Here is a 20,086-nt window from a genome sequence, read left to right as displayed (position 1 = left end):
CCTATATATCATGTCTAAACATTCTTCCCCAAAATGAAAGATGGAGTCTCAGTATCCCTTGGGTTGCAGTGGCGAGTTGAAGTTTTGAGTATTTTTTTTAAGAAAACAATTAGCCCTCCAGAAATATTCCAGCATCCTGATTTTTAAAGATTCAAAAAACAACAGCACTTTTTTCACATTGGTTATTAATAAGCCTAAAGCTTCACTAAAAAGCCATATCCAGTTTTCAGATTACAGAAACAATTTTATCTGCAATAGTACATTTTTCCTCATCTAGACTGGCTACTGTTTTGCTTTCCACTTTTTACTTCTGAGCAGTGTAAAGTTTGTCCGAGTGCTCTTCATTGAGTGGCATGAGGATTTTCGTCTGGTCACTTTACACAACTCACCTCCAAACACACACTGCATCATCAAGGGAGGAGGGTCAGAGCGACATTGGAATTCACTTTGCTGTGACCTAACAAGGTGATGGTGCTATACTTCAGACGGAATAACATCCATTTTGGTTCAGGCCTTTTAAATCATAAATCACACGATCATTAGAAAAATGCTGTCAAAGGCGCTTATTATACAACAAAACAAGTAAGAACACATACAAGATGGATTTTCTTTTTGTTACCTGAGGGCTAACTGAGGGGGTCATTCAATATTTTCAACTATTTCACAAGAGTATATTAAGCACTCTTAAGGAAGAGCACCCAACCTTGTATATGCAAATACATTCAGCAGATTGATCAAAAACATAATTCACCAACATTCATGTTAATTTCCTTAAGGTAAGGAAAATTTCAAGAAAGTAAACTCAATTGAAACTACCCAAGTACTTTTTAAAAAGTCTGCAACATTCATAGATTTCATTTTGAAGCCCAAATTAATTTGCAATGGGTATTTTCAGAAGGAAGTCAGGAGAAATTTCTCAATGTACCCTTGTGAAAATAGTTGAAAGTACCAAATGGTCCCTAAAGAATCCTGTCTTATTTAAAGCTATCCTTGCAGCTTTTTAACCACGTTTTATACTGTCTTCAACATTAACTGCGTAGAAAACAAGCAAACCTGACACTTTACATAACTTTCTTTCACCAAAAGTCCAGGTGAAAAACCACATCACAATAACTTATTAAAAACTCTTTCGTGTTTCCAATTATTACCTTCTCTTCAAGGTGGTTGAAGATGAACTCAATCACAACGTCATCCTCGAACCCAAGCATTTCTGTCACTCTCTGTGTAATCCACGGCTTGATCACTTCCAGGTTCACTTTGTTCATGTCCACCTGGAACCCAGTTAAAACAATTACAATTAACAGGCACTCGCAACTTCCAACTCATAGCCTCAGTGGGAGATTTTGTCTTAGTCTATTGAAAAACTTTGCAATCCAATGCAGCAGAATGGAACATCAATACACAAACAAATGATGCAGAATTACATCTGATTTTTGATTCCACCCATGTTACTGGGGAGTGCCAAACAGGACTGCAAGAGGAGAAATTCAAGAGGGAAAGTTATGCCATCCCCAGCTCTTCCTGCTCATTTGATAGCTTGTTTAGTAACAGAAGCCTAGCAGTAGGTCACTCGATCATCCTTTCAGCCATTGCAGAAGAAACGAAAACTGAAGGAAGTGTTCTTTTACAAGAAAAGCAGAGGCGTGTTAAAACATTAGTTTGCCTTACCTGACAAAATGGTCTTTTTCCTCCAACCTGGATATGATTTTATTAAATTGATTTTATTGCATTTGATGATTATAAAGCACTTGGTAGGATATGTTAATTTGAGTTGCACTCATCTTTAAATATTTCTACCTGTTAGTTGAAATTAACTACGTGTAGGACTATTGCAGATACTGAAGAACTGCACGATATCTACTGTTTTATAAGTTATTTGAGGAACATGAAAAGAAATTCAAATCGAGTAGTTCCCTAAAGAAAAAAATCTCAACACGCTCAATATTTCAGCACTTAATCGAGGTGGTGTGGCCGGGGGGGGGGGGGGGGGGGGGGGGGGGGGGGGGGTGAGTTTTGCATTCCACCAAGTGGTCACTTTTCCCTCAAATTTCTTATACATTTGTTGCTCTGTATTAAAAATCTCAGAGGAACAAGAGTAGACTATTTAGCCCTTCGAGCTGCTCCAGCATTCAATGAGATCATGGCTGATCTGCACCCTAACTCCATATAACCTTCTTTGCCATATGATCCTCAATACCTTTGGTTAACAGTTATCAATCTCAGGTTTAATTGATCTAATATCAATTGTTGTTCGCAGAAAGTTTTAAACTTCTAACACCATTTGCAAGATGGGTCTTCCAAAAGGTCTGGCTCTAATTTTTAGACTATGTCCCCAAATTCTACACTCCACAACCCGAGGAAATAGCTTCTATCTACCCTGTTTCCTTTAATATCTCAAAATGCCTTCTAATGTAAAAAAAATTGAAACCACCAGCAAAACTACTGCAAATGGCCCACAGCATGAGAAGCCATTTTTAAAAAATGTCCCCTATCAATGCCCTCAACAGATTTTTCACACAAAGGGTGTACCTGTTGTGCAAATAACTGATGGTACCAGTTTTTCCACAGTTACACAATCAATACTTTTGCTCAGTTATTTGACCTTTGATGTAATGTTGACTTCCCTCCAAAAAACCGGCTATATCTTACACTACTCAAAGATCCAAAGATAGACCTATTGTCGAAAATCTGTTGGGTGTGGGGGGAGAGGAGAGCAAATTAGGGGCACAGTGACAAAACATGGACTGATCGGACAGAGTCAACGTGGATTTAAAAGCCAGCAGAATGGACCGAATGGCTTCCTTTCGTGTTGTATGACTCCATGATACGACGTTCGAATAGGATTCTGCCTGACCCAAAAACATTTGAACCATATGCAATCCACTCACTGGTTGCGATATGGTCAGTATCAAATCTAAACTCAATCTCTAAAGGACAAAGTACTTGGATTTTAACTGAATATGTGTCACCAAACTTTCAGGTTAAGCACTGGGGAAACAGTTCAAGTGTAACATTCTGATACAGTAGCTCTTTTAGCTATTAGGTTCCACATGTACGCTGTCCACACTGAGTTCTGACTCACAACCACTTCCTTCCCCTACCGTCACTGATTTGACACACTGCTGACATCCAGTACTAGATGAGCGGAAATTTGAACCAGCCGAATATTGGAAATACCAAAGGTATACCTTGCCACTAAATACATTCCCTAGCCACTGACTCGATCCTCTCCCTGGCAACAGTGTGAGAACCATGCCACACACAACCTTGGTGTCAATTCAACATCGGGATGAGCTTCTGACCACATATCCACTCCATTACCAAGACCGCCTACACCAACTTCCATAACATTACTTGAACTGCCCGCCTCAGTTCATCTGCTGCCAATACATCACAATTGCCTTTGTTGCCTCTCCACTTGATTATTCGAATGCTCTCATGGAGAGTCTTCCGTCTTCTACTGTACGTAAACTTGAGCTTATCCAAAACTCCAGCACTAATTCACATCAAGTACCGTTTACACACACACCTAAGCTCACCAACCGAACCTGGGTCCCAGTCCTGCAACACTGGGATTTAAAAATTCTAATCCTTATTTTCAAATCTCTCCATGGGCTTGCCTCTCCAAATCTCTGTAGTGCCCCCCAGCCCTACAATCTTTTGAGATCTCTGCACCCCTCCAATTCTTGCCTCTTGCGCATCCCAGATTTTAATCCCTCGAACATTGTAGCTGTGCCTTCAATTGGTTTAGTGTTAACAGATAGGAGCAGGGGTAGGCATTCAGCCCCTCGAGCCTCCTCTGCCACTCACTAAGATCATAGCTGATCTGATGCGGCCTTAACTCCGCCTGCCCCTCATTAACCCTTGACTCCCTTGTCAATCAAAAATCTGTCTAACTCAGCCTTGAATATATTCAATGACTCAACCTCCACTGCTCTCTGGGAAAGACAATTCCAAATATTAATGACACTCAAGAGGAGAAATTTCTCATTTCCATCTTATAGAGAAGACCCTTATTTTAAAACCCTGGCCCCTCATTCTAGATTCCCCACGAGGGAAGCATCCTCTCCGCATCTACCCTGTCAAGCCCCCTCAGAATCTTATATGTTTCAGTAAGATCACCACTCATTCTTCTAAACTCCAATTAAGCATTGGCCCAACCTGCTAAACCTTTCCCATAAGACAGCTTCTTCATTCCAGGAATCAGCTGTGAATTTTCTCTGAACTGCCTCCAATGCAAGTATGTCCCACCTTAAGTAAGGAGACCAAAATTGCACATAGTACCCTAGGTGTGGTCTCACCAACGCCCTGTATAGTTGTACCAAGACTTCCTTACTTTTATACTCCATGCTTCTTGCAATAAATTCCAACATTTTGTTTGCCTATCAATTACTTGCTGTACCTGCATGCTGATTTGTGATTCATGTACAAGGACAGCCAGATCCCTCTGTACTGCAGCAATCTGCAATCTTTCCATTTAAACAATATTCTACTTCTCTATTCTTCCCACCAAAGTAGACAGCCTTGCACTTTACCACATTATACTACATCTGCCCAATTTTTGCCCACTCACATAAACTATCTTGATCCCTTTGTAGATTAATCATCTTCCTCGCAACTTGCTTTCCTAACTATCTTTGTATCGCAGCAGGTCCCTTTATCCAAGTCATTAACATAGATCGGAAATTGTTCAGGCCCCGTCATTGATCCCTGTGGAAACTCTGCAAGTTAGCTGCAAGCTCTGGAACACCGCGCCCCCAAACCTCTCTTCTGCTTCCATTAGGCATTCCTTAAAACCTACCTCTTCAGCCAAGCTTTGTCATCTGTCCCAGTATTGCCTTACGCAGCTTGGTGTCAAATTGTGTTTGATAACACTCCTTCCAAGCACCTTGTGATGTTTTACTATGCTAAAGGCATTATATATAAATACAAGCTGTGGTGGTTGTACTGAATACAAGCTAAAATTAGAATACCTTACCTTTTTCTCAAGACATTCTGCAAATTTCAACTGCTTTAGGAGTTTCTTCTGTTTGTTGCTGAAACGGTTGTCTTGCTCTGCACTAGTTCCCTATAAGAGAGATAAAAGTTACTAAGTGGAGCACCTAACAATGTCAAATCACATTTTTAGATGGAATTAAAATACTATCCCTGCCCCAGTATCAGATCAGTGGAAATTGTGGGTGGGGTCTTGCTGGAAAAACAGTACATTAACAACAGATGCCATTTTTGTGCAAAATCAACTAACAAGTTAGCTTATGAATCACCAGAACTTGCTGAGTGATTTTCAGTGCTCTACTGTTTGCTTCTCACAAAGTGCATCTTACTTTTAGACTCTTATTCTTAAGCTTCGCTTGATTTGCACATAATTGTTCACTAAAGACTCCATGGAAAGTTAGGTCTGGTAATTCAAAGTCCAAGCACCCTTTTAATGACACTAGAATTAATAAGGCATTGCCAATCAATCTTTCTGACCAAGAAAGTGAACAATTCTTGTTACATCTCATTCCTGCACTTAGTCAACTGTTGGCAAGGTTTTAAAAATGGCAAACCTGAAATTCTGTACAGTTCTTTTGCTTTCCATTTTTGCACTCCTAATCCAATCTTTCTTTCCCTCCCTATTTCATCTACTGAAACTGATTTGACTCCAATTTACCCTCTTTCGCCATTGTTTCTTTCTCAGTCATTTTTTTGTCAAAGCTTTTCATCTTGCACTCATCAGAGCAATTTGCAAGAATACCACATGTAAAAGGAACAATTTATACTGTATGAGAAAAGAGTGCTGATTGGTAGAGGCATTGCCATGGAGAATACACCAGTTGATGGTGGCTGACAGTTAACTACCAAGCATTGTTTGAAATTTAAACCAAGTAGCTGGACTCTGATTGGTCATGACATTGCCCTGAGGAATAAACCAATGAACAGCTGTCATTTATTTTGTTTAGCTGAAACAGGCGCAATCTTTGCACATGTTCTTTCTGTCTGCAAGGAACAGGGCTGTGTATTAACATATGCAGCTTCCAGTACATGCAAGTGTGCCATGCTCTGAGCCCAATCTTAACACACTGAGGATTATTTAGCAAATGTTGTTCAATCGCAGAATCACATCTAATGTTGGATACTGCTTCAAGTTCTGCAAGCACGGACTGGTTGGAAGACACCTAACCTCCTACCCCTTGCATATTTCTGATATGTGGATGATATGTTTGCTATATTTAAAGGTGCAGCTACATGTAATAATTTGCTTGCATGTCTTAATGGGCTCCATCCTGCACTCAAATTCATCTTTAAAATGGCACAGTCAAATGAACTCCCTTTCCTTGATGAGAAATCTGCCACAATCTACCTCAAGCCTACCTTCACTGGTCAATGCACGTGTTGGGATTCTTACAGTTCCATGCGTTATAAGATTGGTCTTATTGGCAACCTTGTAAATCGGGCCCAATTCATTTGCTCACCATGCAAGCTTGATGAAAATAGGTTGCACCAAAGGAACCTGTGGGATAATGGCCACCCTGATCAGATCATTTTGTGCTGTATATCGTGTAAATTCATGAACAGGCCTAAGGTGCCCAAACTACCTCAGATTACCTTGGAAGGGCACAGTATCTCTCAAATTTGCGCAACAGGTGAAGCTAGCTGTTTCACACTGTTACTGTGCAGCAGCAACCAGAGTGGTATTCGCCACTAACAGGAGTTGCTGTCTAGCCAAAAAGACGTTTGGCCCATCTCACAAATGAGTAATGTGGAAACACAGTATCAAACAGCATATCCCCTTCCGCTGTTCGCAACAGGCAAATAACATACCACACCCAATCAGCCCGTGCTTGCAAAACTCAAAAAAGTGTCCAACATTAGATGTGATTCTGCAATTGGACATCATCTGCTAAATGTGCTAAGAATTACACTGACAACCAATTTAAGGTGTCAGTTGGGCTCACAGTGGGGCACATTTGCATGTACTGGGAGTTATTATATTAATACATAGGGCCCTGTTTTTTTTGCAGACAGATAGAACATGTACACGCATTACATTTGTTTCACAAAATAAGTGACAGCCATTCACTGGTTCACTTCTCAGGGCAATGCCTTGACCAAAGTCAAGCTCATATGGTTTAAATTTCAAACAGTGCTTGGCAGTTAACAGTTGGTCACGATCAACTGGTGCATTCTCCATGGCAATGCCTCTACGAGTCCACTTGCCAACCAATCAGCACTCTCTTCTCATACAGTACAAGTTGTTGTTGCTTTTACATTTGGTATTCTTGCGAATTGTCCTGAGTACAAGACAGAAAGCTTTGACAAAAAAATATTTCTTTCAGCAATACTCAAGTTCGCCACTACCAAACGACCATCCTTCTCAGTCCTTAAGTCTCATTAGTTAAGGAAATAGACTGTTTGTCCCACCATTCGCTGAGGTCTCAGGTTCCTTTGCTATGCTGACCACCCCGCTATCAGCTCACTTGTTCAGCTATGACACAAACGTTGAGTTGAAGGGTGCAGAAAAAATAAAGACATGCACGAGATGCCTCACACCAGCAAGATGTGGCCCAATATGCTTATCATATCTCCCAAGGCATCAAAATACAGAGAACAGACTTAGTCAGCAGACCAATAAAACAAACTAATGCAGCCATCCACTTTTACATCACAGTTCAGGCAAGCTAGCAGGAATGTCAGCTGCCTTTTTATTAAACTATAAGATAAAAAATTCTAGCGCATGATTCAAACCTTCATGCAGATTTTATAACCCAAAAATCTTGGGAATGAGAAGTGAATGGACACAGGAAATCACCAAAGAAACTAGGTTGGATGGCATCATGAAAGGAAGTGAAATCCTTGGGAGTTTTTTTTTAATTCATGTATGGGATTTGGGCATCACTGGCTAGGCCAGCATTTATTGCCCATCCCAAATTGCCCTTGCTGTTGAACCGCCTTCTTGAACCACTGCAGTCCCTGTGATGTAGGCACAAACAGTTATCTGAACACCAAGATAAAATTAGAACCATCTCCACGTATATATCACTTCTAACACGATTTAACCCATGGGTCAACATTCTTCTGCAAGCAAATGGTAGCTTACATTCAGCAATAGGCTATAAACTTGCGATGCATAAATGCAACACTTTTTCCTTTTAATGACATCCATACTGGTAGAAAAGCAACTGTGGCTTGTAATCAATGTAGACATGCTAAGTGATAACCCACAATTGAGAGCATAAAAGTGACAAAATTTCTAAATTATTGGTAGAAATCACAAATTTAGAAATTCTACTTCCAATGTAATTTAGTAAACTCAACATAGTTATATTTCTCTAGGCTGATTAAGCAATGGTCTGATCAACCATGATCCTTCTTTATCTGTTTATGTCTATTTGCAATCACTTTGAGACAAATTTAACACACAAATGTTAATTTTCAATGCTGTCACACAAGTGTGTTTATCTAACTCCAAATGTGAACACAGATGCTTCAAACTGCCTGAAATAACGCTTTAAAACTGATATGATAGTGAGGTTCTTACTCTAGATGCTAGCTTTCATAGTCTGAGCATTTTAAATGGAAAAGGAAGACGACTGGAGGAAGAGAATGTCTAAGTGTATTAGCTTCTCTTCAAACTCAGTCCAAGGAGCCCAGCTGTTGCCATGGCAATTTGAAATGTATAATTTTGCAAGTTACGCACCTGTTATAAGGCTGTAAGGCAACCAATACAACTACAGACCAATTACTGCAGATACAGTGGAACCTATAACCATCGTACAGCAGTGGTAGATTAAATGATTTAGCTCATAGAATCAAAACACAGAACGAAGCCTTTAAAGGACTATCAATTAGTCCCATGCTTCCACCTCCCTCACCCCATATTTTTCCCATAGCTCTGCAACATTATCTCCTTCACGCATTTATCCAATTCCCTTCTGAAAATTATTACAGGATCTTTCAATACCCTTTCAAGCAGTGCCATCCAGGTCATAACTTGCTGTGTAAAATAAATTCTCATCCCACCCCTGATTCTTCTGGCAAATTACATTAAATTTGCATTTACATTGCTTGTTGGTGCCAATGTGCTCAAACCTTTCAATGGGATTTGAAGGAACATAATCAGCAAGGTGCTTACCTGGGAAATATTGCAATTAGACTGCTACTAGTTGAAGCAGTTGTATTCTTTTATATGAAATGCATCCTATAGATTTAAAACAGAAAAAGCACAATAGCTATCTGTACTTCATTGGATGAATTAAAAAGGACATACCATAACCTTCGGCATTGATAACAGAGAAGCTACACTAAGTTAAACCTAGCTGAGAACGGATAGTCCTGAACTACAACAGAAAACTTATATCGAATTATTCAAGTACAATACTAAGCTATTCTGTTTGTGATATGTTGATATTTGTTTTGCCTTTGATTGTAATATAGTGTAATAAAAGTAATTGCTAGCTACACAAATTGTATTTTGTTCAGCCCATACTCGATATCTTCTTGGTAAGCAGGAGTTAAATGAATCCTTGCAAGTCATTCCTTGCAAGTCATGTTTACAACAGGGTTCAAATTAGCCATCACACATTGAAATGGAACTAAATCTCAATTAATTATCAACACATCTATATTTTTGGATGGCACTTTTTCTAAACTGATTTTCATTTTCTAGTTTCCAAGTTTATTTCAAATGTGTGGTTTAGAAAAGACACACTTCTAAATATCAAGAACTCTAGATTTACGTTCCTGATCCCCTAGATTTGGGAACATGGTAGCTTTTTTGTCAAAGCGAACACCAGTGCTGGCTGGTTGCACATCTACAGAATCTGGCATCCTATCTTGGCCTTTCGCATTCCCAAGTCATGTGTTCCATAAGATGGATATGGCTACTCTTGGGTGTATCCATCCAAATTCAGTTTTTTCCCCCCCATCTACAAATTTCTATAAACTTGCAAATTCAATGTGTATGCTGTAGAAGGCCTCACACCATAATCAAATCTGTGAAACTACCTAGCTACCAAGTCCTCCAGAGTTCCTAATGTTGTCATCCACAACTATGCTTCCACACCAAAGATCAACCTTCAGTTCTCCCCTTTCAAAAGGTTCCATCTAGCATTCAACCCACAATAGTTGACTGGACATCATGGGGACTCAAACTCATGATCTTCAGATTGAAGATATGCTCACTCCCAATTAATTATAAAATAGTAATAAAATTAAAACAAATAAAGAGTTCACACCACTTAACCTTGGAATATTTTTAGCCAAGACCAACTGCAATGTCCTTTCTGCCACTATATCAAAGACAAATTAGACCTTCAGTTCTATATGGTTTCATTCCACACGGCCTTTATCAATGTAGTCGTTGATGAGCTCCAATGTGGAATTCGTACTGAAATATTAGTATGCAATTTTTGAAGCACACTAAGTTGAAAATGCAAAAATTCCCTCTCTTCTCTCCTCCTGGCCTAAGATACTAGCTGGGATAAAGTTGCAGACACCTTACCCAACATCTATTAATTTCTATACAAGCCTAGACAGCAATTGCCACAGGAGGCTTCACATAGAAAACCTACAAAACATCCATACACAACCTAGGAAAACTGAGGCCAATTATAACACCACCACCAAAAATCATTAAAGAAAATGGGATCAAACCTGAGATAATTTTGGCCTGTATTATTCACTTATTCAGTGGACCAATTTGTTGAGCCATCAGGGAAGCTTTTTAAATGAAATAGTTTTGTATATTTTTTTTTAAACATGCTGCAGTTTAGAAGATTAAAACAATGGGTTGTTTTGATCTGATGATATGATAAAATGTGCAAAATAAGCTATTCGCTTAAACCCATCATGTTGTGGCAGGTTAACAAGAATACGACGGATGCAGAAAATGTTTGACAATTTCCAATAAATTGAGGCAGCACAATGTCTGCAAAAAGTAGCCTTAAATTAAAATCAGCAGTGAAAACTGAAAAAAGTTCTGCAGCATGACTTATTTAGTGCAAACTAAACTTCTACATGGTAACAGTTCTAGCCAGTTTCAAATGACCTTATATCTCTGCAATGTGGATGTGATGAACAAGGTGATGGGATAAAACAATCTCCTCTCTAAGGTGCCTTTAATAAATAAACCAGTTGCTTGTGGCTGCGGGTTTATGAAATAACATTTCGTAACAATTGGCAAACCTAACCTGCAAAATTCCAAAGGCAGCTAGAATAGGAAATGGAAATATCGACACGGCGGCAAAGTCTAGAATTAGGTAGAGAGCTCTACTGTTTCTTGCCTGGGCTATACTCGAGTTAAGAGCACTTCAAGCAGAGTGTAAAAAAAAGGTGCTCCATTTATTGATATGCAATAAAATATATTTCCTTCTCCAAAAATAAGATTTCTACCACATTGACATTCTAATGATTTATCAATTCCCAGGTTTGCCAAACTTTTCTGAATCCTGAACAACATTCATCAGATTCTAAGAGCCTAAAGAATATTTCAAACAAACATTATTCACTGTCTCTTCATATTGAATAGGAACTGCCATAGATGCAAAATCAGGCCACTACTTCCACCCCATATATAAAGATGTCATCTATGACTGCTGACCAACTGGGTTAGAATGTAATTTTTCTGCTAAAAATTATTGGCAAGAGATTCAGTATCTCATAAACACATCTATCATATATAAGATTCTAATTTAAGCCATGAACCAGATGTCCCAAGGGGCAAGGTTTGCACAGAAATAATTAAACTTTTACAAAAAATACACTATTTAAGAACTTGCAATATCATAGCATCAAGCAAGAGAGCACTAAGTTTTCACTAAAGAAATAATCCATATACCTGCATTAGAAACTAATTTACTACCAAAACAAAAATTAATCACAATACCATGCACTTTTATATATAACAATCTACTGTATTATCCTTTCATTTCACACTACCTTAACTGCTCACTGTTACAGTAAGGACATTTAAAAATATATATATTCAGTATATAAATTATAGAGGATACCTTATGGTTAATGCTGTCTTGTAATCTGATCAGTGGAAGAGAAAGGAATTCAGATTAATTAGAACCCAGAAAAAAAGACCTCAAATTATCCTCTGAACTTTGATTCACAATACTGAAATTAAAAATTAAGTGGATTTCCACTTTTTACTGAGAGCAGTTTGAAGTGAACACCAATGACTTGAGAAAAATTGCCAGAAAGTCATTGAAATTTAAAAATTGCAATTACTATACAGAAAATATTCTAGTATACATTATATATAGGACATGGGAGTTAAAGGCTGCAAGTCTTGTCTTAACATTTCTGTTAATGTTCAAAAACTTCTCAAAATTCACTCTTGCAGTTCACGACATTGGGCCAGAATTTACTATAGGTAACGAGTGAGTGAACGACTAAGTAAATGCAGTGGATGGTAACACACCAGCCCACAAAGGCCAAGGGAGTTATAAACGCAATCCCAGGTCTAGTCTAATTTCAGCCTAAACAGTGATGTGCACAATAAACATGTTGAGGTTCACAGAAGCTGGTGGGGAAGTGAGATTTTTTTTTTAAAATCCTGCTCATGACTGCTGCGATCCACAAACCTCTGCTGAAAGAGGTTCAATGTATTTGGCAATGACAAAATACAGTTTGGTCGATGCCCTGATAATATTTCAGAGACATATCGACTTGTATATGAAGACATTCATCCAAGGATTTGCACCATGGCATGGCTCACTAACTTAAGGGTGGGAGTGGGGAAAAGGATTTTGCGATTATCAGCATACAATGAATGAAACTGAATCAGCACAAGAAAATTTGGAACAAGTCTCAGATGTAACAGTGTTGCATGCCACTTTCAATATGCAATGTTGCAAAGCAATTAAAATTACTAACAATGCTAAGAGAGAATGCAAATCTATAACAGATATGCTATGGCTTTATAATGCACTGGCCAGACCGCACTTGGAATGCTACGTTATTCACAAAAAAGATACAGTCGCATTAGACACAAGCAACATGATCAATGTTAATGGGATAATACAAGAGATTAGAGAAGCTCAATACTTACAGGCTAAAAAGATAGCAGTGAGTGAACTGCTGATTCCCAGTTCTACCTTTCTGGACTATTTCAATACCAGAGCTGTCAGACTCAATCAGTTCCACTGTCCTCCAGTTAAATATCGAGGGGCCAAAGCCATCATCTATGGTCCCTGCCACAAACTGCGCCTTCATCAACAATTCCATCTTCACCCTTATTTCAGACTGAACTACTGTGACAATTTCAGCATTCTGGTCAACCCTGAGCAAAATCTCCTACCCCACTTCCTATCCATCAAAAAGATCACCCACTTCCATAAGAACAGGAGTAGGCTGTTCAGTCTCTCGTGTCCATACCAATTAGATCGCAGAATTGTTACAGTGCAGGAGGCCATTCAGCCCATCTGATCTATAACCAGCTACATTTTAGCCATCTTTGCTCCATATCACTGATACTTAAATATTTACCTCAATCCTGAAAGTTTCAACTTATCCAATCTCCATGACCCTTTGGGCAGCAAGCTCCAGATTTGCACTACATTGTGTGAAAAAGTACATGATTTCACTCCTAAAAGGCCCAACTCTAATTTTAAGATTGCACTCTCATTCTAGATTCCTTAATTAGAGATAGTTTCCCTGTATCTATCCTTCAGAATTCCTTAAACCATTTTAGATACTCTAATTAGATAAGCCCTCATCCTAAACTCAAAGTAGTAACTCACATAACATATTTCACAACCTCAGGACATCCCGAAGCCAATGAAGTATTTTTGAAACTTAGCAATTTGCACACAGCAAGGTCTCACAAATAGTAATGACAGAGAAAAACTAGATAATCTGTTTTAGTTATGTTGATTGAGGGATACATAATGGCCTAGATAATTTACATCCACTTGAAAGGCCAAGTGACACCTCACTTTAATGTTTCATCCAGAAGACGGCATGTCCAACGATACAGCAATCCCTCAGTACTGCACTGAAGTGTCAGCCTAGGCTACGTACTCAATCTTTGGAGTAGCACTTGAAACACAAAGCCCTTTAACACAGCTGAGAATGCTATCAACTGAGTCACGGCAAACTCAAGGGAATACAAACCATATTCATGCAACCTATTCACAATTTAACCAGTTAAGCCCTGGTATCATTCTGGTGAATCTGCACCGTACCCAAAACAAGGCAAATATATCCTTCCTGAGACATGATATCCATAAGGTAACAGTACTCCAGATGGGGTCTGACCATGGCCGTGTACAACTGAAACATCACGCCCTTGCTTTTGAATTGCAATTCCCTTGAGATGAATACCACCATTCCATTAGCTATTTTGATTGCGTTTTGTACCTGTGCACTGGCTTCGAGAGATGTGCATACATGTTCACCTTTGCTTCTCCAGTTTTGTGTCTCAGGATTAAGAAAATATTCCAATTCTTATTCTCAGATCCAAAGCAGATGACCTCACATTGAAGTCCATTTGCCAGTTTTGCCCACTGACTGAGAAACCCCTGTAACATTGCCCACTGCCAGCTATGCCTTTTTCACCCCCAGACTCAACTACTATCATATTCGCGTGGTGAGCATCCTCCCATCTTCCACCCACCGTAAACTTCAGCCCACCTAAAACTACAATGCCCATATCTTCAGTTCTAAAAGGTTAACTCTGTTATCCTCCACAGATGCTGCCATAACTGGCTATTTCCAGCATTTTCTGTTTTTATTTCAGATTTCCAGCACCCACAGCATTTTGCATTTGTATTACCAGGTACCACTCACCCATAAATCCTGACCTGATGAACCCACATTGGCTCCAACAACTCAAAAGTAAAATTCTCGCTGTTATGCTTAAACCCCTTGATTACCTCACCACTTCCTAACTCTAAACTCTTCGAGCCCGACAATCATCCCTAAAACTCAGCTCTGCAACCAAAATTTTTTGGTCAAACATCTTAATGCTGCTTTATTTGATCTAGCATTTACTTTTTCCTTACACCTCTAAATTACCTTCGGGTATTTTTTCTTTCCACATTCTACAGTTGCAGGTTGGTGATCTTGATGAAATATGCCAAATATTAAATATCAGCAAAGCTTTAGCTGCACAATTCATGGGTCAGGGAAGGGTGCAATTGTACTATTGACCAACTCAGACTGTGGCTGTAACCAAGACTGCACCATCAAGGGAAAGTCTTGCAATTTTAATAGAGGTCAAAGGAAAAGCTTAGCTGCCTGTAAATTTCAGGTTTTAGTCAAAAATGGTTCCTCCTTTTTAAAAACAAAAGCAAAATGGTACAGGTGCTGGAAATGAAAAATAAAAGCAGAAAATGCTGGAAATACTCAGGTCTCACAGCATCTGTGGAGAGAGAAAAACAGGGTTGATGTTCCAAGCCTGCAACCTTTCATCGGAACTGGAAAGTTAGAGAAGTTATCGGTTTTGAGTAAGTGAAAGTGGGGCGGGTGGTTAAAAGAACATGAGGGAAGGTCTGTGATAGGGTAGAGGTCAGGAGATATTAAATGTCAGAAATGTTCATGGTGCAAGGCCAAAGACAGTGGGTAATGGGACGAGTGAAGAAAGTAAAACATATTGGGGGATATGTGAATTGTACGATCATAAATAACTGCCATCCAAAAACAAAGAAAAGGGAGGAATAAAGAAAAAAAATCAAATCAGCAAAAAAAGAAACATTGCGAGCAAAGAGTATTATGTAAAATTGTTGAACTCAGTATTCTAGGTGGTTGCAAAGTGCCCAGTGTTACTTTGGGTACTCGCATGGGTTCTAGCTATGCCCGCCATTTTGTGGGGTATGTAGAAAATTCTTTCTTCCAGTCCTATGCAGCCTTCCTCCCTCACTGCAGTCATTATGAAAGAATCAATGTAGTTCCTTGTTGAATTGAAAAATTTCACTTTCTTTCCAATTTCTACCCTTCTCTCACCTTTAAATGGCCAATATATCAGACTCTGCCCCTCCTCAACTTCTCTATTTCCACTTTTAGGGATTGGCTATAAACCAATTTTCACCAAAAGCCCACTGACTCACAGCCCAATTTCTGTCAGAACTCTATTCCATTCTCCCAGTTTCTCAACGATGCAATCTTCCATGCTAAAACACCAATATGTTTTCCTTCTTCCTTGACCAAGGATTTCCCTCCACCATGGCTAATAGGGCCCTCTGCCTTTTGCGCTCCATTCCATGCTCTCCAGCTCTCATGCCTTACCCTCCATCCCAGAGCCATGATAGTCCTCAGCTTCCACCAGCCTGTGTTCAACAGATCACCTTCCTCCTTCTGCACCACCTCCAAACATATTTCCCATTCACTCCCTTTTCAGCATTCCAAAAGGACTGCTCCCTTTGCAATATCCTGGTCCACCACTCAAAACACCTCCAATACAGCCCTCCCCTTTTTATGCAAGAGAAAATGCAACACCTGTCCTTTTACCAAACCCCTTCTCACCATCTGAGGCCCCAAATACACCTTCCAGGTGAAATATCAGATCACTTGTACTTCTTTCAATTTAGTGTACTCAATGTGGTCTCTTCTGCAAGATGACCAAATGCAGACTTGGTAACCCCTTTGTGGAATCTCTACGATCAGTCCACAAACGTGACCCCTTTTGACTGAGCACTTAACCTTCGAGACTCAAAGATTGTATGTACCTTTTACCTCCATTTTGTTTCCTTTTTCTTTGCTGGTTTGTTTTTATTCCTCTGCATTCTCTCTTTCTTCTTTTGCTTTTGGATTTCCCTGCCATTCACATCTCCCCAGAAACATTTTATTCCTTTACTTGCCCCATTATCAATCCCTTTTGCTTTGAACCTTGATTATTTTTGTCATTTACTCTATCGTCCACCATACCACAGACCTTACCTATTATCCTTTTCTCACCCTCCCCCCTTTCACTTGCCAAAAACCTATAACATTTCTAACTTTTTCCAGTTCTGATGAAAGGCCACAGGCCTGAAATGTTTCTCTTCCCACAGCTGCTGCCAGACTTGCTAAGTGCTTGGATAATTTTGTTTTTATTTCTCCTTTTTTAGAATATTATTTTGTAGCAAATTGATGACACATTGAGCAAAAGATTTTGTGGAAGACTAACTTTTACAACTTGCCAAGCTAAAAAACAAAAATTTTAGTCATCCAAAACGCAAGATACCATGCTCAGAGAATTAATGTACTAAAGGGATGAATAGGTTTTTTGGGTCTCAACTGGTTCAATAAAGTATTGCCATGTGCTCAGTTTCCATTACACACAATTTGTAGTTAACTTTTGGACCTATTTTGAACTCCACAAAAAAAAAAGCTAGAATGGAAATAAAGACTCCAGTATAAATTGTAACTGTGTAACTCACTCCCGATTATCTGTGTTCTACCAATAAAGCAATGTTATCTCCGAGTTCAGTGAAAATATTAAAAATGTTCTTTTGGGTTATATCTACTTTGAAACTAATCATGGATCTAGTTGAATGTGTATAATTCACGTAAATTAAGTTTCAAAGTAATTTTCAAGAGTTATTTTCCCAAGCGAGTGTATAAGGTAGCTTGGGCCCACTTTTGAGTCGATAACCACATCGCGCTCTATTTGCAGCCACGCTGTTACTACTGAATCAGGCCCCAGTGGAGACATTTAATTTCACTTCAAGAACAAAAAATAACGTTTGAAACATTCGGGACAAAACCCGGAAGAGTTCAAACGGCGCGAAGGAAGCGGGTTAAGATTCCAGTTGGGCCGTTAAAACATTTTGCTCGGAATCGGATGGCCACTTCGTCAGCCTTCGCCTCCACCGCCTGCCGCAGTGGAGCCAAATCCTCAAGAAAATTAAAACTGCCCCGGGTTTCGTCCAGAACTAAAATTCGATACGGCGCTCCCTAGTTATGCTCAAGGTTAGGTCGATCAAATTAGACTGAACAGATGAGCTGGGGAGACAAAAACAAATCTTACAGCACGGCTCCCCCCAAACGCCTGCCTGCCACCCGCCGCCATTTTCATTCCCGCTCGGTTGCTAAGGCCAAATCCGCAGCTTTGTGTGTTCAGGGAAAAAACCCGAGTTTTTTGCGTTCAAAACACCGGAGCAGATCCGCCGGTCCCTTGAAATGTTTCGGCCGTCACTACAACAGAGGAACTTTCTAGTCGTACTCGACAAGTAGGCTCCGCTTGGCCGCTGCTTTACTTACGCGGAAAAACCCCGCGTCCATCTTGTCTGTCTGTGGAGGGGCTGCCGGATCGCTCACTTCCGGTTTACCGACCGTTCCTTACGAAACTTCCGGTGGACGCAGACAGCCGAAGCCCCCGCTACACGAGTGGCGGAAATAGTCGAGGACGCGCTACCCGAGCGGCGGAAACAGTCGAGGCCGCGTTACTCGTGCGGCGGAAACAGTCGAGGCCGCGCTACCCGAATGACGGAAGGAGCCGAGGCCGCGCTGCCCCAGTGACGGAAAGAGCCGAAGCCGCGCTCTCTGTGTGTCGAAAACAACCGGACGGCTGACACGCTTACTCCCCCTCACAAACGGCGCCCATTTCACAAGCGCTACAACTTTACAATAACTACTTATATGCAAAGAAGTGCTGCTCGCTTCACATACCTTTCATTTAAAAATATGTTTCAGTATAGTCCTGAGAAACGCAATTGCACGGGTTTAAATAGGCTTGACATCAACCTCACTATCTGAAGCACCTTCACTTATTTTAAATGACTTGCATTTATGTGGCACCTTTCAACGCCACCAGGCATCTCAAACACTTTACAGCCAACTAAGTACTTTTGAAGTGTAGTCACTGTTATAATGTAGGAAACACAGCAGCCAATTTGCGCACAGCAAACCCCTACAAACAGTAATGCCACCAGAAAATCTGCTTTTGTGATGTTGATTGAGGCATAAATATTGGTCATGACACTGGGGCTAACTTCCCTGTTCTTCTTTATATTTTATATATTTTTAAAATTCATTCATGGGATGTGGGTGTCACTGGCCAGGCCAGCATTTATTACCCATCCCTAGTTCAGAGGGCATTTAAGAGTCAACCACATTGCTGTGGGTCTGGAGTCACATGTAGGCCAGGCCAGGTAAGGACAGCAGATTTCCTTCCCTGAAGGACAATAGTGAGCCAGGTGAGCTTTTACAACAAGCGACAATGAATTCGAACCCGTGTCCCCAGAGCATTACCCTGGGTCTCTGGATTACTAGTCCAGTGACAATACCACTACATCATCACCTCTCCATCTCCACATGAGAGGGCAGACAGGGCCTCAAATTAACATCTCATGTGAAGGACAGCACTTCCAACAGAGCTGAACTCCTGCAATACCGTACTGGAACGTCAGCCTTGGTTTTGTGCTCAAGCCCTGGACTGGGACTTAAACCCACAACCTTCTGATTCAGGAGATGAGAGTGCTGAGTCACAGCTGACACAATTGCAGGGATTTTACATGGAGGCCTCTGCCAACCACAACTCAATTTAGGTTGTTCAGGAAAAACATGAAGTAGCAACCAACATCAACAACTTGCATTATATAAGCACGTTAAATGTAGTAAAACATCCCAAAGTGCTTCACAGGAGTATTATGAAACAAAATTTGACATCACTTCAGATGGTATTAGGACAATTGACCAAAATCTTGGTCAAAGAATAGGTTTTAAGGAGCATTTTGAAAGAGGGCAGAAAGGTCAAGTGCCCTTTGGGATTGTTAAAAGTAGAAATGAATATGCGTTAAAAGTGAATAAATTCATTGAAACTGTCAAGATATTTAAATCTATCCTTTAAATTTAAAAAAGTCTGCGTTTTTTTTTAAATCCGTGCTCGCTATTTCACTCTGTCATCATAGGCCTGATGGTTATCATTATAGGATTTGTGCTGCATGACTGATTTCGCAACCTATCATTAATTATCACCTTGGGATACCTGTCAATTCACAGTTTGATTGTCAGCTCCAAGTGATTATAAAATCTTTAATATGGGGCTACGAATACAAATGCTTGTTTTTATGAGGGATTGAGTATCTGAATGAAATGTTTGCTTTGATAAGGGATTAAGTCATTGAAGGAATTTAACTGTAGTGAATGGGCGTTTATCAATGAGAGGTTTATTTTT

The 20,086-nt window shown here is 39.9% G+C and overlaps 1 protein-coding gene across 10 annotated transcripts in view; it reads right to left on the bottom strand.

Annotated features, from left to right (window-relative positions):
- Nucleotides 1-18,287, bottom strand: part of LOC144695972 (uncharacterized) — a 43,251-nt gene extending 24,964 nt beyond the window's left edge. For 4 of the 10 annotated variants that reach the window (XM_078567098.1, XM_078567101.1, XM_078567099.1 and 1 more), the window contains exons 1-3: nt 17,939-18,214; nt 4,979-5,068; nt 1,149-1,271 (exon numbers count right to left, since the gene is read on the bottom strand). In XM_078567098.1, the coding sequence (XP_078423224.1) occupies nt 1,149-1,271; nt 4,979-5,068; nt 17,939-17,986 (261 nt within the window). In that variant the 5' untranslated portion in view covers nt 17,987-18,214. Of the gene's footprint in view, nt 1-389; nt 515-1,148; nt 1,272-4,978; nt 5,069-9,115; nt 9,182-11,990; nt 12,016-17,938 lie in introns of those variants that run through there. The other 6 variants (XM_078567100.1, XM_078567103.1, XM_078567106.1 and 3 more) reach the window with 4 other exon arrangements.
- Between the last annotated feature and the right edge of the window lie 1,799 nt (nt 18,288-20,086).

The sequence above is a fragment of the Cetorhinus maximus genome, chromosome 21 (genome assembly GCF_964194155.1).
Source record: "Cetorhinus maximus chromosome 21, sCetMax3.hap1.1, whole genome shotgun sequence".
In the NCBI taxonomy this organism is placed as follows: domain Eukaryota; kingdom Metazoa; phylum Chordata; class Chondrichthyes; order Lamniformes; family Cetorhinidae; genus Cetorhinus; species Cetorhinus maximus.
The sequence above is the reverse complement of the archived record's forward strand: the minus strand, read 5'-3'. Positions and strand labels throughout refer to the sequence as shown.